General features: G+C 42.0%; 2 protein-coding genes across 8 annotated transcripts in view; one reads left to right on the top strand and one right to left on the bottom strand.

Annotated features, from left to right (window-relative positions):
- Positions 1–1,151, bottom strand: part of LOC108594138 (uncharacterized) — a 53,754-nt gene extending 52,603 nt beyond the window's left edge. For 5 of the 7 annotated variants that reach the window (XM_078345851.1, XM_078345853.1, XM_078345850.1 and 2 more), the window contains exon 1: positions 399–1,151. In XM_078345851.1, the coding sequence (XP_078201977.1) occupies positions 837–1,151 (315 nt within the window). In that variant the 3' untranslated portion in view covers positions 399–836. The remainder of the gene's footprint in view (positions 1–398) is intronic. The other 2 variants (XR_008475526.2, XR_004732020.3) reach the window with 1 other exon arrangement.
- NRBF2 (nuclear receptor binding factor 2) lies at positions 1,019–23,178 on the top strand. The gene is made up of 4 exons (XM_003734476.6): positions 1,019–1,234; positions 13,990–14,074; positions 19,650–19,690; positions 21,660–23,178. The coding sequence occupies exons 1-4, from the start codon at positions 1,205–1,207 to the stop codon at positions 22,365–22,367; spliced, it is 864 nt and encodes a 287-aa protein (XP_003734524.1). The 5' UTR covers positions 1,019–1,204; the 3' UTR covers positions 22,368–23,178.
- The last annotated feature ends 521 nt before the right edge of the window (positions 23,179–23,699 follow it).

Raw genomic sequence — 23,699 nt, 5'->3', positions numbered from 1 at the left:
GGTGAGCCGAGATCTCACCATTGCACTCCAGCCTGTGTAACAAGAGCGAAACTCAAGATCACACCCTTAGCCAGGTACGGTAGTTTGCGCCCATAATCCCATTAGTTTGGGAGGTCCAGGAAGGCGAATCATTTGAGCTCACTTGAGCCCAGGAGTTCAAGACCAGCATAGGCAACATGGCGAAACCCCGTCTCTACAAAAAGAACAAAAATTAGCCTGGCCTGGGCACCTGTAGTTCCTAGCTTCCTAGGAGACCGAGGTGGGAGGATCCCCTGTGGGAGGGGTGGGCAGAGGGAGGATGCAGTGAGCGGATCTTATCAGCAAGACTCCTTTTCAAAAACAAAATCACGCCCCCCTGAGGCTTTCCTTTACCACCCAACTCCACCTTGATTACTCACTCTGTCGCAGCTCCCTTGTAGTCCCTTTCCAGCGTAAATCGCAACTGTTTGTTAGTGAATTCCATGACAGTAAGAACCTAGCTTTTGGTTTGGCACATAATGGTTAAATGACTCGAGTACTATATTTGGCTAGACCAAAATTATTTTCCTTATCACTTTGTGAGCAACTTGAGGGCAGAGTCCTTAATTATTCGAGTTTGTTGACCTCTAGGGGAGTTAGTCCAGTACATGGTCTAGAATTGCTCATATCTGCCTTTTCAAAAATGAATCAAGTACAAGGATAAAGATGTGGACAGGAGCGCAAGAAAGAGAGTAACGAAGATGAGTAGTTTCAAGGAAAAGTCAACCTAGAAGGAAACGTGAGAAACCAACTGCAGAAGACACCCATTTCAAGTCATCAGCAAGGCTGTACCTCCTCACTAGACGTCAGAGTAGACGTCAAGAAACTGAACTAACGCTTCTCGCGAGAGGAAAGATTGGCCGCTCGCAAGCGTACGTCAGCTGGTGCCCCGCCTTCCCTGGGCCCCACCCACTCCCTGTCCTCACTCCCACCTCGAACCAGCCGTTTGGGCGTGTGACGTCATGGCGCTGTGCGTGGCCGTGGCGGCGGCGCAGGGGGCGGGCTCGCGGCGCAGCGCCGGAGGAGGAAGTGGTGAGGTTGTTGCTCCCTCTGCGCCCACCACTGGCTCTTGGGGCGCAGAGAGGGGCCGCGGTCTCCGCGGCTGCGTCGCGCTCCCTTGCAGTCCCCTCCATGTTCCCCGGCGCCACAGCTTCCCTTCCTAAGGCCACCGCTTGCCCCGGGGTCTATGGAAGTAATGGAAGGACCCCTCAACCTGGTGAGTGTCCCACAGCGTCTGTCTTGGGTGCCTTCGCCTCAGGAGGCCGGCCCCGTCTCCGGCGCGTCGGCTAACCTTAGAAGCCGGGGGGTTGGTTTGGCAGGGGTGGGCGGTTTGGCAGGTGTGGTCGCAGAGGCTCTGAGTGGGTGCTAGGCAGGCCCTGGCCGAACTGCGGCTCCAGGCCAGCCACTTCGGACTTTGCCCTCTTGGGGGATCCCCGGGAAGCTCCTGGCGCTCCCTACTGCGGGGCCCTGGGCGAGGGGATGCCAGCAGCCGGGGCTGCCACCTCCTCTCTGGCTGGGGGAAGTCCTCCTAACGCCACGTAGCCACCCTGCCTACAGCCTGGAGAGGCACTGAAGCCGGCCAAGGCAGAAATGGTGTGTGATAGTGATTTTAAGTTCAAGCAGGAGGGTCTAAGACGCCCCGCTTTGGAGAAAGGAATGAATAGCCTCCTCACCCCTCACTTCTCCCTCATTTCTCACATACATTCACATGCATAAACTGAGTCTTCTCCCAACTATATTAGAGACAGCTGGGGAAAAACAGCCATTGTTGTTGATTGATGGCTTAAATTGATAAATCTGAGATTAAAAAAATCATCCTGTTTTTAGCTCAGATTTATCAATTTAGGCATCATTAAAGTGTAATAGATATTTGCTGTTCTCAGGAAAATGCTGGTAACCTGTTTACTTACGTTTTAAGGCGTTTCAGGTGTTGCAATTAGCGAAAAGCGGAACCCCACTAACACCAGGAAACACGAATTCTTTCCAGACTGGCCACAGCATCTTTTAGTTTCTCAGAGAGGTTACCCATTTTGGATTCAAAAGTTAGATTACTAAGGTTGCACACAGGAAGAACTTTTAAGTCGCAGGTTTACAATTCATTGCGATGGTGGTATTGAAAAAAAGCGCTATAGAGGATTATTTTCTCAGAACTCTGAGCCCTAGTAAAGCAGTAGAGCCTGGTGGCTTAAGACTGTAGGTTCTGAAGCTGTGCTGCTTGGATTTGAATTCTAACCTTGTCACTTGATAGCTATGTTACCTTGGGCGAACTACTTGACCTCACTCTGCTTAAGATTTGTTGTCCGGATTAAAGGAGTAAATAGGTATAAAGCACTTAGAACTGTAATAAGTACATAGTACAGTGAAAGAGTTAGCGATTATAACCAGACCATAAGCCCTTAATTTAAAATCTATTTGTAGAATAAAGGTTTGGACTTGAGCTTTAAAAGTGTAAGATTGGACCAAATCACTGGTGCCAGGTTAGCTGCTGTGTGGAGCCCCTCCCAGTTTTAAGTTGGGCCCTGCCCCAGGTGGTAAGAGTTATTTACACTTAATAACTTTTACCTGTAGAATTGGACTACATTTGTGAGGTTTTTTTTTTCTTTAATTTTTATTTATTTTTAAGACTAGGCAAGTGCAGTAGTGAGAAGCGGGGAAATAGTAGAACAAGGAGTTTGATCTGCAACTGACTGAACAATCAGTTGAGATAACTCACTACCTTCGGACCAGCCATTTGTGATTTTTTTTTTAAAACCAGGGAACTGGCCAGGCACCGCGGCACGGCTCATGCCTGTAATCCCAGCACTTTGGGACGCCGAGGCGGGTGGATCAGGAGCTCAGGGGTTTTAGACCAGCCTGGGCAACATGGTGAAACCTGGTCTCGACAAAAAAATACAAAAATAACCTGGCGTGGTGGTGCCTGCCTGCCGTCCCAGCTACTCGGGAGGCTGAGGTGGGAGGATCACTTGAGTCCGGAGGCGGAGGTTGCAGTAAGCCAAGATCGTGCCACCGCACTCCAACCTGGGCTAAAAAGCAACTCTGACTCTAAATAACCAGGGAACTGTCTTGCACTTTTGTTTTTAAGGTGACATGTAGTTTGCAATGAAATATGATGGATGGCTCAATACTGAAACTTCATAGGAGTGTTACTAGAAATAATCAGCTGTTTACAAAGTGCTTCAGAGTTCAGGTGTCCTTGCAAAATGACCATTGGTTCAGTTCCAGTAGCTTCGCTTTATTTGGCTGCGGCATAACCCCAGCCAACTGCCCCACTAGTGTGTGGTGTTTTATGAGAAGACTGGAACTGGGTGACAGTTGTAGATGGAACTGCAGAATCACTACCAGTTTAGGGAAAATTAGTTAAATGGTGACAAGACTGTTTAAATTCTCCTTTAAAAAAAAAAAAAAAAAAAAGACGGGGATTCACCATGTTGGTCAGCCCGGTCTTGAACTCCAGACCTCGGGTGATCCGCCCGCCTTGGCCTCCAAAGTGCTTGGATTACAGGCATGAGCCACCACGCCCGGCCTAAATTCTCCTTTTTATAAAACTGAGTTAATGTTGACAGAGTCTTTTAAGCAGGCTAGCATAACTCTGAATTCCAGCCATAAAATGTATGTGGGTAAGTATCAGAAATTTGGCACCTTGAATTCTTAAACCATTTGAGGCTTGAAAGATCTGATTTCCAGCATGATTGTTTATTGGAAGATGATAATAGAACAGACATTGACAGTTACTTGAATGAGGACCAATTACAGGCCTCTGGCATTCAGGATTGTCACTCAGTTTTATAATATGGGAATTTTTGGAAAATTCTGACATTCTTTTATGTCAGTGAACACCTAATATCTAGTTGACTCAAGATGAGAGAGAGTTCTCAATGCTATAATTTGAATGCCTTTGAAAATTCCATTAATATTATACAAGCTTTTTTTTTTAAATACTCAGAGTTGCTAATGCATTAATCTTTGTCTAATGACATCATAGTGTATTCCAAATTCATTGTATATAAGGACTCATGGTACATGAATTTGTAATCATGTGTCCTCACAGCATCCTCGGAACTTAGTAAGATGTGTTTTCTAGTTTTACAGATAAATAAGCCTAAACTGAGAGAATTAGGTACTTAGGTCAGTGACTTAAATACATTATGAATCATGACTTATTTTGATACCAAGACCTCTTGAATAGTAATGCTGCCATATGGTACTCATTCATTTCAATGTGGTTCTCATCTATTACTGAACTGTAGATTCTGTGTTAGCATTTAGTACCTCTGCTCCAGTATTGATCCTCAGAAATTCCTCAGTGAATTTTTAATATCTGGAAGAGACTAGTTTGAAATATTCATTTTAATATGTTCCACAGATAATGCATTCTAATTCTCTGGTTGAAGTTTGTCAAAAGAAAAATTCTTCTGGAGAAAAGAATACCTAGTCTTTGCACTCTGAATAAGTTTGTTTCATTAAGGTTTTTTGGTCAATTTTTCTTTTCTTTTCTTTTTTTTTTTTTTTTTTTTTAAGACTGGGTTTTACTGTGTTGGCCACGATGGTCTGGATCTCTTGACTTCATGATCTGCCCTTCTCAGTCTCCCAAAGTGCTGGGATTACAGGCATGAGCCATCATGCCTGGCCTTGTCTATTTTTATTTAAGAGGCAGAGAGTCTTACTCTGTTGCCCACACTCAAGGGATCCTCCTGCCTTAGCCCTCCCCAGTAGCTGGGACTACAGCTTTGTACCACCATGCCCAGCTAATTTTTTTAAAAAACTTTTTGTAGAAATGGGAGTCTTGCTGTGTTGCCCATGCTGATCTTGAACTCCTGGCCTCAAGCAATCTTCCTGCCTCAACCTCTCAAAGTGTTGGAATTATAGGGTGTGCCACTCTGCCCAGCCTGTCAATTTTAAATGGGAAAAAAATATGACTTACAATTACTTAGTGTATATTTAGGTATTTAATTCCACATACTTTGTGTGACTGTTGGTAACAAATGTCAAAACTCGTGTGAAATAATTTCTAGTACTTTGATTTGCTGCTGATTTGGAAAGTGACGTTAGACCTTAATTTGTATGTGACTATTGCTCATGTTTTGCTCGCCTCTGCTGCAAAAGACAGGGTCCATGTGACTGCCTGGCCACAAACATTTTCTATGTGTTTAGCCCTTAAGAGTGCTGAGAATGTTTGAGTAACAGCTTCCCTCCAGAGTGGTCAGTTCTTAAATCACATGAGGGAGTTAATGAAGCAAGCCTCTTGCTTTCCAGCGCCTGTAAGAAAAGTAGTCAGATATCGTGGTCCAAGGAATGACCATGTACATGCCTGGAGCCCTTATAACTATCCCTTGTTAATTATGTTGGCTTTAAAATCTTCAAGGTAAAAAGAGGCAATTTGAACCCCTTCTTTGTTGCCCTGAAAAATTCCAAGGAAAATTTATTTCTTTGTCCCAGGCTGGGCATAATGGAAGCACTCTGGAAAAAGGAGGTAGAGAGCACTAAGAGATATCCAGCAATTATTGCTAAGGAATGGGATTGGCATTGGACATGTTACGTATATTTTCCTCTTAATAGCTAAATATGAGATATTCCCCCCATTTTATAGATGAAGACTTTGAAATGCCGGGTAAGTGGTGATAGTGGGATTTGAAAGGAAGATTAGGCTGGGTACGGTGGCTCACACCTGTAATTTGAGTACTTTGGAAGGCCAAGGCAGGTGGATCACTGAGGTCAAGAGTTTGGGACCAACCTGGGCAACATGGTAAAACCCCGTCTTTACTAAAAATACAGTTAGCTAGGTGTGATGTCGTGTGCCTGTAATCCCAGCTACTCGGGAGGATGAGACAGGAGAATCACTTGAACCCGGGAGGCAGAGGTTGCAGTGAGCAGAGATGACACCATTGCACTCCAGCCTGGGCAAAAAGGGCAAAATGACGTCTCAAAAAAAGAAAGATTCAAAGTAGAATATTGAGCTTTCTATAAATCAGTGTTTATGTGTTTTGATTGTGGTCCACATAGAGAAATTTTTGCAGAATTACAGCACATACAGAGTATTACTATAGAGCTGCTCCATTGTAGAAAATGGCTCCTGGAATTGTGCAAAACTGCGGGGCTCTCATAAACTTCACCAAAAACAAATTAAAACTTTTTGCTGTGCGTGATGAACTCTAATATTTACAATTAGATATATATATTTTTTTTGAGACGGAGTTTTGCTCTTGTTGCCCAGGCTCAAGTGCCACCTCCGCCTCCCAGGTTCAAGGGATTCTCCTGCCTCGGCCTCCTGAGTAGCTGGGATTACAGGCATGAACCACCACACCCAGCTAATTTTTGTATTTTTAGTAGAGATGGGGTTTCTCCATGTTGATCTGGCTGGTCTCAAACTCCTGACCTCAGGTAATCCACCTGCCTCAGTCTCCCAAAGTGCTGGGATTACAGGCTTGAGCCACTGCGCCTGGTTTACAGTTACATATTTTTTTTCTTTTTTTTTTTTTTGGTAGAAAGTGATTTATTTAAAGAGAGAGAAACAGGAGGAGAGAGAAACAGCTAACTCTCACACTGAGTGAGAGACTCCAGAAAGATGGAATACAGGAGAGGAAAGCAGCTTCCACACTGAGTGGAAGAGAACAGAGAGAGAGATGGAGTTTAGGAGGGGAAGACAGGCTTCCATGAGAGAGTGTGGAAGGGAACTCCAGAGGGGAAATCCAGGATAGAGAAAAATGGCTTCCACAGGAGTGTTCGTGGAAGGAGATCCAAACATTGAGTCCAAAGGGGTGTGGAAGAAGGGGGCTTTTAACCTGGGAGGAACCCCCACCTTCTCTAAGACCCCGGGCCAATGAAAGGAATTCCTTAGAACTTCCACTGGAGTGATTGACTTTTTGTTTTTTTCTCGCGCCCTTGAAATTTAAACATTAACTTTTTTTTATTTTTAATTTTAAAATTTTTTTTTTTTTTTTTTTAAAGATGGGGTTTCACCATGATGTCCAGGTTGGTCTTGAACTCCTGACCTTAGGTGATCCACCCACCTGGGCCCCCCAAAGTGCTAGGATTAAAAGCGTGAGCCACCATGCCCGACAGTATTAACTGTTAAATCTCCTGGATGGAGAGATGGGAGGGGGTCATGTTGCTGGGAAGTCCTTGCCCTTAAAACTGCGCTGCCTTGTGGAATCAGAAAGAGAACACATTCCCTCCTTCCCTCCATCGGACAGGAAAGCCCAATTTCTGTTGGAACATGGGCATCAATCCTCTAACTACTTCCTGCTGAGATGGGGCCTAGAAGGGGCCCTGCAGTTGGTTTCCTCCAGAGGGGAGCTTTTGAAGGGTGCAGGTTGATCTAGAGGTCCATGATGAGCCCACAAATCAAGGACATCTGGGGTTCCAGCAGCAGGATTATTTGTGACCTTACGGTTCTAGAAGAAATGAATGTGACAAAGTGGTTAAAGATGAGAGGCCCAGAGGCCAACAAATATAGAATGGTTATAAATGAGCCTAGGAGAGAATAGAGCCAGGACAGCCAGTTAAGCCTCACAATACTGTTTCTGGAATATTTTTAGCCCTGTGTTTGATTGATTCCTGAGTTCTATGTTAAAAACAACACTTACCTGGTTTATAAAATAGCAGCATTTTTCCTAGGAAGAGGCAGGTTCCTTTCCCACTATGAAAAGGATGATCAGAGTTTGAGAGAGCAAAGTTGAGGCTTAATGCCAGGATGTAAATTAGAATTATGAATGGTTGTTTCCCTGAAGATCTTGTTGGAAAAACATGTAGATTTTCTAATGGCTCACAGGTGGATGAATGGTAATCTCCAGGAAATTCAGGCTGCGGAGTGGAGGGTCTGTGACTTTCCCCAGGAGGTATCCAAGTGTGATGAATCCATGAGTCTCTTTCCACTACCTTAACTGGAATTTGAAGTCATTGTCTTTAGCTGTACCCCTTCCCTGGCTTTACCCCTTTTCTGGCTGTACCCCTCTTCTGGCTGGCTCTTCAAAATGTAATATTGGGGTTCAGGGTGCCCTCAGCTCCCCTGAGAGGACGTTTCTCCAGGTTCTTGGTTTCCTGCTCTCAAGAATGAGAGAGGGGACCATGATGCAGCACGCAGTAAATGCCTGATTCAAAAGTGTAGAAAGTGATTTATTTAAAGAGAAACAGGAGAAGGAGAGAGAAAGAAACAGCTAACTCACACTGAAAGAGAGAATCCAGAAAGATGGAATCCAGGAGAGGAAAGCAGCTTCCACCCTGAATGGAAGGGAATAGAGAGAGAGATGGAGTTTAGGAGGGGAAGACAGGCTTCCATGAGAGAGTGTGGAAGGGGACTCCAGAGGGGAAATCCAGGATAGAGAAAAATGGCTTCCATGAGAGTGTTCGTGGAAGGGGATCCAAATATGGAGTCCCTACAGTTACATATTTTAAAAATGCTAGTTGTGGCTGAGCACAGTTGCCCAGCTGTTGGGAGGCTGAGGTGGGTGGATCACGAGGTCAAGAGATTGAGACAATCCTGGCCAACATGGTGAAATATGGTCTCTACTAAAAATACAAAAATTAGCTGCGCATGGTGGCGCTCACCTGTAGTTACCACTAAGGAGGCTGAGGCAGGAGAATCCCTTGAACCTGGGAGCCGGAGGTTAAGTGAGCCGAGATCCTGCCACTGCACTCCAGGCTGGTGACAGAGTGAGACTCTGTCTCAAAAATAAATAAATTATCCAGTTTCAGTTTTCTGCATTAAAAAAGAATTAACAAAAAAATAAAAATGCTAGTTGTGACCTGCTAAATGGTCTTCACAACCCACTAGTGGGTTGCATCATGTAATTTGAAAGATACTGCACTAGATTCTCATTGTCTTCATAGCAAATGGTGACAGTTCTGGAAAAAAAAAAAAAAGCTAAACCAAAAGTTAAAAGAATAAAAAAGATGCAGGCTACCTGCATATAGGAGAAGTTGATCTTTAGACTTAAAAAGAGGTCTTCCTGGGGCTGAGTGCAGTGGCTCACGCGTATAATCCCAGCACTTGGGAGGTCGAGGCAGGCGGATCACAAGATCAGGAGTTTTGAGACCAGCCTGGCCAATATCCTGGAGCCCAGGATATTGAGGCTGTGGTGAGCTGTGATTGCACTACTCCACTCCAGCCTGGGCAACAGAGCAAGACCCTGTCCCAAATAATTAAGATGAAAAATTTTTTTAATGCATGTAGTCCAGACCTAACTATATTGTCAACTTCTTGATAGCAGGTACTTCCATTACTTCTATTGGCTTTCATAGTACTTAATGAGGGATATATCAAGTATGTACCAGAACCAGGCACTATTCTAAGCGCTGTGACGTTTCAACTAGTTCAATTTTAACTCTTGTTTTTGGTGCCATTAAATTTACATAAGCAGACAACAACTCTCATTTTAGAGATGAGACAACTGAGGCAGATAGTTGGGAAAGCCGGGTTCATGTGTCTCATATAGTCAAACTGAGATTTGAACATTGACAGTCGAGCTCTATCAAGAGGCTGCATTTGCTGTGTGTCTAATAAGAAGGTAGTGGGAACTGTCCTTTTAAAAAAATATGGCATTTGATTGTTCTGGTGCCAAATAACCTAGAGGAGATGTGTGGGTTTTTTTTTTTTCTTTCTTTCTTTTTTTTTGAGATGGAGTTTTGCTGCTGTTACCCAGACTGGAGTGCAATGGCGCGATCTCGGCTCACCACAACCTCCGTCTTCTGGGTTCAAGCAATTCTCCTGCCTCAGCCTCCCGAGTAGCTGGAACTACAGGCGTGCACCACCATGCCCAGCTAATTTTTGTATTTTTAGTAGAGACTGGGTTTCACCATGTTGACCAGGATGGTCTCGATCTCTTGACCTTGTGATCCACCCGCCTCGGCCTCCCAAAGTGCTGGGATTATAGGCATGAGCCACCGCGCCCAGCCTCTTTTTTTTTTTTTTTTTTTTTGAATTGGAGTTTTGCTCTTGTTACCCAGGCTGGAGTGCAATGGCGCAATCTTGGCTCACCGCAACCTCAGCCTTCTGGGTTCAGGCAATTCTCCTGCCTCAGCCTCCTGAGTAGCTGGGATTACAGGCACGTGCCACCATGCCCAGCTAATTTTTTGTATTTTTAGTAGAGACGGGGTTTCACCATGTTGACCAGGAGGGTCTCAATCTCTCGACCTCGTGATCCACCCGCCTCGGCCTCCCAAAGTGCTGGGATTACAGGCTTGAGCCACTGCGCCCGGCCTTTTTTTTTTTTCTTTTTTAGGAAAGATACTGTAAGTGATCTAGAAGGAGATGTGTGTTTTTATTGAGCTTAGTAATAATCTGAAACTATAGTGAGATTTAACTCCTAAATTGGCAGACTGATTAGAGATTGGACTCTACATTTTAAGGGAGTTGAAGAGCCATGAGGACTTGCTCTCACTGTTTGAAAACTTTTTATTCTTCTGGTATTCAGTTAACAATTCTGTCATCACAGAGTTTGAAGTTTAATTATGGAGCTCCATCAATATCCATAGCATAAGGTAGAAAGTGATTGAACTCATCCTGCCTCAGCCTCCTGAGTAGCTGGGATTACAGGCACGTGCCACCATGCCCAGCTAATTTTCTATCTGTGTGAACACACAGATAGAAAACAGTGTTAGAATGAAGTAACCTCATTTCTTGTAACCTATTATTGTTCCCAGGAATATGTTAAGACTTAGAGAAAAGTTTAATTAGTATTTGAAAAATATAAAGTCTCTGAAATCCTCTAATTGAAAGGGACAAATCTTATCTTTAAGATTGTTGCTTGTTTTTTACAGAAATAGAAGTGGCTCACAGCAGTGCATTGCTGGAAGTGCTGTTTTCTATTTTGTCTTCACCTGTGTTTTATACTGAGTATGATTTGCAGACATATCCAGAATATTTATAATCTGAATTGCAAAAGTGATTCTGTGAAGTATATTTATACAGCGTAAAAGGAACATGTGTTTAAAAAGCATCCAAGACAAATCATTTTTCAGCTGACAGAACAGATAAGCTTTTCTTTTTTCTTTTTTTTGAGACGGAGTTTCACTGTTGTTACCCAGACTGGAGTGCAATGGCACGATCTCGGCTCACCGCAACCTCCTCCTCCTGGGTTCAAGCAATTCTCCTGCCTCAGCCTCCCAAGTAGCTGGTACTACAGGCGTGCACCACCATGCCCAGCTAATTTTTGTATTTTTAGTAGAGATGGGGTTTCACCTTTTTGACCAGGATGGTCTCGATCTCTTCACCTCGTGATCCACCCGCGTTGGCCTCCCAAAAAGTGCTGGGATTATAGGCGTGAGCCACTACGCCCAGCCAGAACAGATAAGCTTTTCACTTTTTTTTTTTTTTTTTTTTTTTTTGAGATGAAGCCTCACTCTGTTGCCCAGGCTGGAGTATAATAATGCGATCTCGACTAACTGCAACCTCTGCCTGCCTCCTGGGTTCAAGCAATTCTCCCACCACAGCCTCCTGAGTATCTGGGATTACAGGCACCCATCATCATCATTCCTGGCTAATTTTTTTTTTTTTTTTTTTAAAAGACGGGGTTTCACCATGTTGGTCAGGCTGGTCTTGAACTCCCCACCTCAGGTGATCCTCCTGCCTTGGCCTCCAAAGTGCTTGGATTACAGGCGTGAGCCACCACACCCAGCCAATTTTTGTATTTTTATAGGGACGGGGTTTCACCATGTTGGCCAGGCTGGTTGCAAATTCCTGACCTTGGGTGATCCACCCCCACCTGCCTTGGCCTCCCCAAGTGCTGGGATTACGGGCATGAGCCACCAGACCCAATTTTTTTATTTTTTTTATTTTTTTTATTTTTTTTATTTTTTATTTATTTTTTTTTTTTGAGACGATCTCTGTTACCCAGCAGGCCGGAGTGCAGTGATGCGATCACAGCTCAGTGCAGCCTCCATTTCCCATGCTCAAGTGATCCTTTCACCTCAGTCTCCTGAGTAGCTGGGACTACAGGCATGAGTGCCACACCCGGCTAATTTTTGTATTTTTTGTAGAGATGGGTTTTCACTGTATTGCCCAGGCTGGTCTCAGACTCCTGAGCTCAAGCTATCTATCTGCCTGCCTCAGCCTCCTAAAGTGCTGAAATTACTGGCATGAGCCACTGCGCCCAGCCACTTTTCACCTTTTTTTTTTTTTTTTTTTTTTTTAAAGACAGGGTTTCTCCATGTTCATCAGGCTGGTTTCAAACTCTGGACCTCAGGTGATCTGCCTGCCTCAGCCTCCCAAAGTGCTGGGATTACAGGCGTGAGCCACCATGCCTGGCCCACCTTTCACCTTTTTAAAATAATATTAAAAAGTATATATATGTAAAGTTTACCCTCTTAACTATTTTTAAGTGAACAGTTTAGTAGCGTTAAGTATATTCACATTGTTGTACAACAAATCTCAAGAATTTTTTCATCTTGAAAAACTGAAACTACCATTTGAATACCTACCCCCCATTTCTCCCACCCCTATTCAATGATGAGTTGTTCCACCATTCAACTTTATTGTTTTTATGAGTTTGACTATTTTAGATACCCCAGTAAATCGATTTGTATAGTATTTGTCCTTTTATCATTGGGTTAGTTTATTCAGTCTCATGTCCTCACAGTTCATCCATGTTGTAGTATCAGAATTACCTTCCTTTTAAAGACAGTAATATTCCTGTGTGTATATACTGACTGCATTTATCCATCCATGTGTTGGTGACATGTGGATTGCTTCCACCTTTTGGCTGTTGTGAATAATGCTGTTATGAACATGGGTGTACAGTGCTTTCCAGTTTTTTGCGAAGCTGTGAAGCTTTGCTAAATCATGTATGAGTTTGTTATTGAGGAAAATGTTACATGAAGTAGAAAACTTATCTCTGCTTTTTTCCTTGCTGGTTAAATGTATAAGCTTAATGGAAGTTACATAACCCCCACCAGTCTTGGGCCTCCTTATGTAAGAGAGGAAAAAGCATTCACAAAGTCATAATTAAAGCAGCTGAAATAATGTATATTAAAGCTCTCTCTTTTTTTGAGATGGAGTTTTGCTCTTGTCACCCAAACTGGAGAGCAATGGAGCCATCTTGCCTCCCTGCAACCTCTGCCTCCCAGGTTCAAGCAGTTCTGCTGTCTCAGCCTCCTAAGTAGCTGGGATTACAGGCATCCACCATTATGCCTGGCTAATTTTTGTATTTTTAGTAGAGATGGGGTTTCACCATGTTGGCTCAGCTTGTCTTAAACTTCTGACCTCAGGTAATTTGCCTGCCTTAGCCTCCCAAAGTGCTGGGATTACAGGCTTGAGCCACTGGGCCTAGCTTTAAAGCTTTTTTGAAATTCTTAAAGTGTAAGGAGGCCAGTGACTGCTTATTTAATCAATTTTCCTGTGCAATTCAAGAGCAGTTACATTATTTGCTGTTAGAACTTCGGATTTTTTTGACTTTTTTCTTTTGATGAGTTATATCTTTAAAAAAATCTTTGTAATATTAGATGTTGGTATTGTGAATACGTTTACTATACAATGTCCAAATTTTTTATTTAAAAAAAAAATAGTAACTTTAATGTTGGAAGAATGAGATGTTACAAGAGAAGCTTGGTTTTACTACATGATGAGTGATTTCCTGATTATAGTTTTTTTTAACTATACAGACTACTGAAAGTATCTACAAAATAGCTCTTGTTTTGAAAGGAGCTTGTTAAAAATCAAGAAAGTAGACATTTTGAATAACAATCTATGTAACTTTTGGTTAATCTCCAAAGAGTGTAAGAAGGTGCGTCGCTGAAGGAGTTAAGTGCCTGGTGTTAACCTTGAGAGGACTTATTGGTAGAACTCAAAGAAGTTGCCAGTTCCTTTCAGGTGCTGCAGTTCTAGGCTCTACCCATTACATTTATCCAACTACAGATAGAGCTGTAATAAGGGTTTGATATGTCCAACAAACAGTATTTTTATCTTCTTAAAAGGTAGTTGCTTTTGACAAGACATCATGTTTTGTGATCTAGAGGAACTAAGGGATGTTTGTCTTCTAGGCTCATCAACAGAGCAGACGAGCAGACCGTTTATTAGCTGCAGGCAAATACGAAGAGGCTATTTCTTGTCACAAAAAGGCTGCGGGTGAGTATTCTTGTTAAGTGCTCAGTATAAAACTGAAGAGCAAAAACAAAAAAAAAAACACACAAAAACTGAAGAGCAGACAGTCATAATAGTAATGGTGTGTGTTGGTCTTCATATGCAAGACTGATACTGCTGACCCACCAGAATATCAGCCTTGGTTATTTTTCAATTGAGTATGTTGGATTTCCCAGCTCCTCCTAATCCAATCTTCTTTCTAAACCATGAAGATGGCATAAATGTGATAAATGGTAAGCAATTCCTGGACACAGCTTTCTGATCCCAAAGATCCCTAAAACAGGAGCTGATTCTAACAGGTCTGCCATTTTATCTTAGTTATTGTAAAAAAGAAGTTTGGGTTTCAGATAGTTGGCCATTTTAGGTTCTAAAAATAATTAGTAATTCAATACTAACCAATTCATTTTCACTGAGTTTCTGTTTTCTAACATGCTGATAATGCAAAACTTCCTAAAGACTTTTGTTACCTAAAATGTGGGAAGATTTTTCCTGTCGTCCTTTTAGCTTTCCTTCTGAATATATAATCTCTTTTTTTTTTTTTTTATGAGGACTCTCAGTAACTGAATATATCATCTCTACATGCATGCTTATAGTAACATGCTGATGATAGCTTTCATTTTGGTATGAATTTTAGAATTGTTGGCTTCTTATCAAAGACCTAATTTTACCCTAGTCAGTCAAGCAACCTAGCATATGTTGAACTCAGAAATAGATCTTGGGGGCCTGTTTTGCTTAGACCAGTTTCTGTTGGCTGAGTAACCAAAAAGCTTTGGGTCCTTGTTAGTGTAGTGGTAAGTATAAAAATAAAAATTTAAAAATCTTTGGGGAAAGGATGTTTTACTCATGCTGCATTCGAAATTAGTGCAGGTCACCTTTCTTTTTTCTTTTCTTTTTCTTTTTTTTTTTTTTTGCATGCACTTAGGGCATATGTGCTGGTCACCTATCTTAGGGCAAACCCTGAAGTCTGCTGGCAGGCAGGGCCATATTTTGTGACAGAGGCTGCCCCAATGTATTTACTGCTGAAATACAGACCGCACGGTGGGCAGTAGTTTGGATAAGCCTTCTTACTACAGTGACTTTTGCCTAGAAGTTGGTAATTTTCAAAGAAAATTTTAAGTGTGTGGGTTTTTGTTTTTGTTTTTTTGAGACAGAATCTTGCTTTGTCGCCCAGGCTGGAGTGCAGTGGTACAGTCAGGGTTCACTGCAACCTCCACCTCCCTGGGTTTGAGTGGTTCTCCTGCCTCAACCTCCTGAGTAGCTGGGACTACAGGTGCCCACCACCACACCTGGCTAATTTTTGTATTTTTAGTAGAGATGGGGTTTCACTATCTTGGCCAGACTGGTCTTGAATTCCTGACCTTGTGATCCATCCACCCACCTTGGCCTCCCAAAGTGCTGGGATTACAGACGTGAGCCACTGCACCCGCCACCCCCCCCCCTTTTTTTTTTAAATAGAAATAGTTTTGCCACTGTACTGGAGGTGTCTGCCCCAGGGCCAAGCACAAAGCAGATATCCCATAAATCTTTGGGTGTTTTTATAGTGAGCTTTGAACAGCATTAAATATGTCAACTAGTGCTCTTTAAATCTTCCCTAAACCATATTTTGGTATGAGTCAGATGATTAAATCTGTAATCAATACAAAGACGATGTACCATGTTTATTTAAGAAAGTCATGTTTTACATGAATGCCTCAGTGAAACAATACCTTATGTAACCCAAAATGGTCATGGTTACATATATATAACTATGTTAAGTGGAGTAAATCAGCATATTTTATGGACTGAGCTATGGGATGTTATGAGTATATAAAGGGAAGAAAGTTTTAGTCCTAACCTAATCCTTGTCTTTGAAGATTTAAAAGTAATGTTGGCCTTCAGGTACCTCTCCCACCCCCAGTCTCAATTCTGTGACATTCTCAGGAGTAGAAAAATAAGGCAGTCTTTTAGATCACATTAGCTTCAATTATGGAGGTAGAACTTAATGTGATTAGTAAATCTCACTGAGTTGATTGGGGGTTTCAACATGTGTTATGTTTTAGAATGTCTGAGTTGAAAATTGATGTGGTCGAAATGAGCTCACTTTTTGAAACTGACTTACATCTAGGGCTTATAACTGATCTTAGAAGGTATGGATATAGGTCTATTCTGAAAGGAAGCAACTTATTTGGAAATCATTTTAGAGATGTGAGAAGGAAAGATCAACATCTGAGAAAGACTAATAAGATGGAAAGGCTGAAGTGAGAGAATTTAAAGGCAAACAGGGCAGGGGGTGGAGGGCCTGTGTGTCCAGCTGTCAAAGATCAGAGAAGATTCTGAGACTAAAAACTTACCCTAAGATTACATAGCTAAGGACTTTATGGCCTCTTGTAGTGTTTGTATTATAAATGTGTTGAAATAAGTTGCTTGATGTCTCTTTCCTTTTAAAGAAAGGTAGCATTTACTCTTTAGGTGGACAGTGGCTGAATTGAAACTGGGCATGTGAGCATTCATGCCACATAAGCACATCAGGAAGGAAAAAAACTATCTAAATCTGGCAGGAGGTGGGGAAGGGAAGGTGTCTTCATTTTCCTATTCCATGTTTAAAAAGGTAAGTTTAAGAAGACGGCCAGGCGTGATGGCTCACACCTATAATCCCAGCACTTTGGGAGGCCGAGGTGGGTGGATCCACGAGGTCAAGAGATCTGAGACCATCCTGGTCAACAGGGTGAAACCCCATCTCTACTAAAAATACAAAAATTAGCTGGGTGGTGCACGCCTGTAGTCCCAGCTACTCGGGAGGCTGAGGCAGGAGGATTGCTTGAACAGGGAAGGTGGAGGTTGCGGTGAGCCGAGATTGTGCCATTGCACTCAATTCTGGGTAACAACAGTGAAACTCCATCCTAAAACAAAAAAACAAAACAAAACAGAAAACCACAGACTCCCAGAGATTCAACATTGTTGGAAAAATGTGTTGCTTTAAACCCTTGATTAGTGGCGGTAACTTGATTGGTGTAATTTTCTCTTAACCCTTCTCATGCAGTCCAGTTCCCTAAGTGAATTTCTCTTCGTTCATACACATCAAAAGAGCAAAAGCCTAAGTAAGTTAATAGCCATTGACAGTGCTTAGAACTCAAAATGAACATTTCAGAAGATGAGCAGGCCCCAGAGTCACAGTATTTATATGGATTTGATCAATACTTTGGTTGAAAACAAATGTTAAGCCTTTTGAAACTGCAGTAACATGAAAATGATTCTAGATCTGATCAGTCCTTATCATTCAGAGGCATTATATTGCTGCACCTGTGTGCTTTGATACTGGTTTAACAGATTTCCTGATAGAAGAGCAATAGATGTTTTTTTTTTTTTTTTGAGACAGAGTCTTGCACTGTCACCCAGGCTGGAGTGCAGTGGTGTGATCTCCCTGGCTCACTGCAGCCTCCATCTCCCAGGTTCAAGCGATTCTCCTGCCTCAGCCTCCTGAGTAGCTGGGGTTACAGGCACATGCCACCACACCCAAATAATTTGTTTGTATTTTTTTTAGTGGAGATGGGATTTCAGGCTGACCTCATGATCCACTTGACTTGGCCTCCCAAAGTGCTGAGATTACAGGCGTGAGCCACTGCACCCAGCCTGTCATATATTCAAGGTTCTACAAAGGGAGGCACTTCAGTTGGCTTAAGCTTGGTTTTGTGAAATCTGTTCCCTTTGTTAAGAAAGTGGATTTAAAGCAAACAGGGAGACAAATGCAGGCAAGTTGGAAGGGGTGTCTGAGAACATTTGTCAACAATGTATTGGAATATGAGCAGAGCAGTTAGGATGTCTCCACAGATTTAAACATGAACAAAAGGAAAAGAAATAGTATGCAGCTATACAGACTTACTATAGGAATGAAAGACAAAGGTTGCGGAGCGAATGTAATTATTTATGGTAAGCATGACTGGAGCAGAGACTATATAACCCACTCTTTTTTTTTTTTTTTTTAAACCAACTCTTTTTTTTAAATCTTTTTAACTTGATACAGGGTCTTGCTATGTTACCTAGGCTATTCTCGAACTCCTGGGCTCAAGCAGTCCTTTAGCCTCAGCCTCAACCTCCCAAAGTGCTAGCCACCACCCCTGGCCCCACCTCTCTTTTTCCTTGGAGAGGGAGCATGTATTCCAGCAGTCCTAACCTTTTTGCCACCAGGGACGAATTTTGTGGAAGACAATTTTTCGCAGACCTGGGGTGAGGAACTCACCAGAATGTACAATCAGTAGGAGCCCTGAGCTTGTTTTCCTGCAGTTAGACGGTCCCATCTGGGCATGATGGGAGACTGTAACGGATCATCAGGCATTACATTATCATAAGGAAAACGCAACCTAGATCCCTAGCATGTGCAGTTCACAATAGGGTTTGCGCTGCTATGAGACTCTAATGCTGCCGCTGATCTGATGGGAGGCGGAGCTCAGGCGGTAATGCAAGCAATGGGAGCAAGTGTAAATACAGATGAAGCTTCGCTGGCTTGCCTGCTGTGAACTTGCTGTGTGTGTGGCCCAGTTCCTAACAAGCCACAGACGAGTACCAGCCAGGGGGTTTGGGACCCCTGATCTAATTAATCTCTACCTTGAGGACTATGGTAGAACCTAGCAGGCAAGAACTCCTTAATTATGACATCAAAATTACTAAATTATTTGGATCAAGACTGGACAGAAAGCAATGCCTTGTAGTATCTGCAGAAAGGCAAAAGAGGAACTTAATGTAAGGATGAGATGTGCCAAAAATGTTGATAGCAAGCAAGATAAACATGGAGATTGATTATAGACAATTCTGTATTAGTGATGCAGAACTTGTTATTTATACCTAACCTTGTTCCAGAACGGTTACAAAATGTCTTAAAGAGGAATGTATAACAAAATATCAAATGTAATGAGAGATATGTAGGTAAGGAAATCCATAGAGAAAATGGGAAAGGACTAGTAATATAGTTCACAAAATGTATCATTAGTTCTGGCATTTTTTTTAGAATTCAAATAGTCGCCGAGGATCTGATTCTAAGATCAGAGAGAGAAGTTTATTGAAGATCTTCATAAGTGACATTATACTGTCCTCAATAACTTTCTCACAGTAAATATGTCAACAAGTTCTTAGGGATTTTAACCCTAAGGCTGATAGCCTAGCTCAGAGACAGTATTCATTAAAAGTGATTCTATAGGAGTCCAAAATGATAGGTTCCAGGTATTCAGATGGATACAAAGTCATTGATAATCTCATGATATTTTTGTCAGTACAATAAGTTCTTGTTTGATTTTAATCTTCCATAAACCTATTTTTCTCATTAGGCCATCTTCAGTTTCTGAATTATAAAATCTACAGGAGTTTTAAATAACAAAACCTTCAAGAATGGGTAGGGAATATTTTCATTTTATTGCCACTGACATCCTTTGGGGAAAGAATGCTTTTTTAAAAAAAAAAATCCCCAATTATAGCAGAATTATTTATCAGACTGGTTTTCTTTGTCATATGAGGACTATTAAAACTCTTCCTGTTACCTGTTAATTACAAAATGATGACACATATTAACGTGCCTATTTTTTTTTAACAGCGTATCTTTCTGAAGCAATGAAGCTGACACAATCTGAGCAGGTGAGACATGTTCCTAATATTTGCAACAAGGGTTAGAAAGGTTTTCCTGTAGAGACTTGAATTGTGTATAAAGCAAAACATTGTGTCCCTCTCAAAATGCTATAGTCAAAAATATATAAAATGGGCAAGGGAAGAGTACTTCAGAAAGGAAATTAAAACTAAAGGAATTGCAGTCGATGTCCCAGACATAGAATGCAGAAACTTCTTTTTTTCTAGTGGTTACTCACAGATAGCCCAGATGTATCTTTTAGAGAGCCCTCTTAGGACCCCTGATCATTAGCTCTTACATGATCATTAGCTCACAGTCAGTAAACAGGCCTGGCCAAGAGGAAACCAACTGGACTACCCTTTGCTTTTCAAAGATAATTTAAATCTGACCAGCCGCTCACTTCTCTTTGCTTGAATTTTTTATTTTTTATATTTTATTTATTTATTTATTTGAGACTGAGTTTCGCTCTTATTACCCAGGCTGGAGTGCAATGGCGCAATCTTGGCTCGCCGCAACCTCCGCCTCCTGGGTTCGAGCAGTTCTCCTGCCTCAGCCTCTGGAGTAGCTGGGACTACAGGCGCGTGCCACCATGCCAAGCTAATTTTTGTATTTTAGTAGAGGCGGGGTTTCACCATGTTGACCAGGATGATCTTGATCTCTTGACTTTTGTGATCCACCCACCTCCCAAAGTGCTAGGATTATAGGCATGAGCCACCGTGCCCGGCCTTATTTATTTATTTTTTAATCTTTGCTTGAATTCTTATTTTTATTTTTATTTATTTATTTTTTTTTTTTGAGACAGAGTTTTGCTCTTGTTACCCAGGCTGGAGTGCAATGGCGCAATCTTGGCTCACCACAACCTCCGCCTCTTGGGTTCAAGCAATTCTCCTGCCTCAGCCTCCCGAGTAGCTGGGACTACAGGCGCGCACCACCATGCCCAGCTAATTTTTTGTATTTTTAGTAGAGACGGGGTTTCACCATGTTGACCAGGATGGTCTTGATCTCTTGACCTTGTGATCCACCCTCCTCGGCCTCCCAAAGTGCTGGGATTATAGGCGTGAGCCACCATGCCTGGCCTTATTTATTTATTTTTTAATCTTTGCTTGAATTCTTAAGCAGTTCAGGTACTTTTAAATTTGTTTCATCAATTGTTTTAAGTTGTCTTCTGTGTTTGAGGAGGACCTGCCAAGTATTTCAAGATACATTTATTCATAAGACTGGGTATGGTGGCCCATGCCTATAATCTCAGTACTTTTGGAGGCCAAGGCAGGGGGATCACTTAGCCCAGGAGTTCGAGACTAGCCTGGGCAACATCGTGAGACCCCCATCTCTACAAAAATTTTAAAAATTAGCTGGGCATGGTAGCACATGCTTATAGTTCTAGCTACTTGGGAGGATGAGGTGGGAGGATCACTTGAACACCTAAGTTCAAGGCTCAAGTGAGTTATGACTGTGCCATTGCACTTAAGCCTCAGCAACAGGGACCTTGTCTCTAAAATAAATACATACAAAATATCTTCTTAAAAACTTTATTATAAAAGTATCAGTTAAAGAGACCATTTCTGTGAGGTATATCAGTGGCAGGGAAAGCCGTTAGTTTCTCAGACTGAACCAAGGGGACTTTAAAGTTGTGTTCTATCCCTTTCACTGCTTTTGAAAGTATAGAATCTGCTCATGATACAGGTTTGTATTGAGCTATCCAAACACCCTGTTAATAGGAAAACTTTCTAGTAGCTGTTGGTAGAATTAATATGTCTACAGAGGAAAGATTTCTAATTTTAAGTTGAGTACAAATGACATTACACATGGGGTCAGGCACATTGGGGAAAATATTAAGTTTTATTCAATTGCAAACATATATGTAAGTTGTAAGTGTTGGTTTATTCAGAAAGGAAGAATTTGGAGTAGTATATCTTGGACATTACTAAGACACTTAAAATGTTAAATTCTTCAAATTTTACCTTTCCTTATGTGTAATAGGCTCATCTTTCACTGGAATTGCAAAGGGATAGCCACATGAAACAGCTCCTCCTCATCCAAGAGAGATGGAAAAGGGCCCAGCGTGAAGAAAGATTGAAAGCCCAGCAGAACACAGACAAGGATGTAGCTGCCTATCTTCAGGCATCTCACAAGCCCTCTGCAGAGGATGCAGAGGGCCAGAGCCCCCTTTCTCAGAAGTACAGCCCTTCCACAGAGCAACGCCTGCCTGAGATGCAGGGGATCTTTGACAGGGATCCAGACACACTACTGTATTTACTTCAGCAAAAGAGTGAGCCAGTGGAGCCATGTATTGGAAGCAAAGCCCCAAAAGATGATAAAACAATTATAGAGGAGCAGGCAACCAAAATTGCAGATTTGAAGAGGCATGTGGAATTCCTTGTGGCTGAGAATGAAAGATTAAGGAAAGAAAATAAACAACTAAAGGCTGAAATGGCCAGACTTCTAAAAGGTCCATTAGAAAAGGAGCTGGATGTAGATGCTGATTTTGTAGAAACGTCAGAGTTATGGAGCTTGCCACCACATTCAGAAACTGCCACAGCCTCCTCAACCTGGCAGAAGTTTGCAGCAAATACTGGGAAAGCCAAGGACATTCCAATCCCCAATCTTCCTCCCTTGGATTTTCCATCTCCAGAACTTCCCCTTATGGAGCTCTCTGAGGATATTCTGAAAGGATTTATGAATAATTGAAATGGAAGGCCACAGAAGAGGAGGGGAGAAGAGGAAATAATACAGTAGTAGTTAATTCAGCAAAAAGAATGAAAAGGGAAAAACCACATAGAAGGGTCATCCCGGAAATGCTTCATCATCTGGCGGACTGTGAGAGAAGAGGCATTGCCAGGACTTGGGAAACAGTCACTGTGAAATGTGTCTCGTATCTGATTCACTGACTTGTGCTAATGATTCCGACTTGGCAGACACTAAACTCATGGAGGGTTCACTTTCTCCTGATACAAACCAAATGGCTACCTGGAATAATTTTTTTCAAGCAACAATTATTTTTCTTATCTTCAGGGTTAAAATGTTTAAAAGTATGTTATGCGTAATTAATCTATAATGCCATAAATGATAATGCAAAACCTAAATAATATGGTGGCCCGAGGGGCTGCCTTCTATTTGAAACAAGCTTTCTATCATGCATTGAATGTGTGCGTTTTGTTAATGCACATTTTGTTTGTTTAAATAAGGTGTGTAAGACACACACCCTTCTTGATGAAACTATATGTGCCACACTTTGCACTACTCATAACCTCAAGACTATCAGGAGAAATATTTAAATTTCCATTTTATGAAGAAAGGAACCAAATTATTATGCTTTTTTAAACAAATTACCAGTTTACATAATTAATCAGGGTGCATTTTAAGTTCTAACTTTATTGTATAATGCATCATTTGAAAATAACAAGGAGAAAATACCCTTTGTTTTAAATGATGCAAGAGTGGGAATAATGCAAGTTGGCAGTATTTGATTGTAAGAAATCAATAAAGTAATTACGTTTTATACCTTTGTTCAATGTGGTTGATAGTTAAAAAGCCAGGCACTGATTGGCTTCTCTCTGCGTTGTAAACTTTGAACAGATGCGGTTAGATGATTACTTTTTTGTGTCATGGATTTTTTTTTTTTCCCCCAGTATGGTGGTGGTCATTTTCCCTTCTCTGTCACTAGGGTGTCTGTGAGTCCAGAAGTTCCTGAGGTTTAAATGTGTTGTTCCCAACCTTTTTCCTGACCTCCACATGGAAGATGCTTAGGGCTGCTTTAGACTGGAGGCAGCTGTCCCTTGGGCACCTGCCACCCTGGCAGAGCATAGTGTGGGGAAGCACTGCTTTGGATTCTCTCTACCAAGCTGGATGATGTTCCATGAGAAGGAAGGGGAAGAGAATAGAAGCAAAACATTTGGGTGCAAGCTACTGGGTGTGTTTAAAGCTTGGAATTGTGTGGAATTACGGAAATGAGATAAATTATTGCCTACTCTGAGGACAGCTGGGTTAGGCTCACACATCTAGGGAAACTAGTAGAAATAG

Source organism: Callithrix jacchus, chromosome 12, assembly GCF_049354715.1.
Source record: "Callithrix jacchus isolate 240 chromosome 12, calJac240_pri, whole genome shotgun sequence".
In the NCBI taxonomy this organism is placed as follows: Eukaryota; Metazoa; Chordata; class Mammalia; order Primates; family Cebidae; genus Callithrix; species Callithrix jacchus.
Note: the sequence above shows the minus strand (reverse complement) of the source record. Positions and strands in the feature narration are given on the sequence as shown.

Bases quoted from the DNA above. Each gene is read 5' to 3' on its own strand.
- NRBF2 (XM_003734476.6), top strand. From the start codon at position 1,205: ATGGAAGTAATGGAAGGACCCCTCAACCTG. The intron at 1,235-13,989 runs GTGAGTGTCCCA...TTTGTCTTCTAG, and splicing joins TGGAAGGACCCCTCAACCTG to GCTCATCAACAGAGCAGACG. The intron at 19,691-21,659 runs GTGAGACATGTT...TATGTGTAATAG, and splicing joins AGCTGACACAATCTGAGCAG to GCTCATCTTTCACTGGAATT.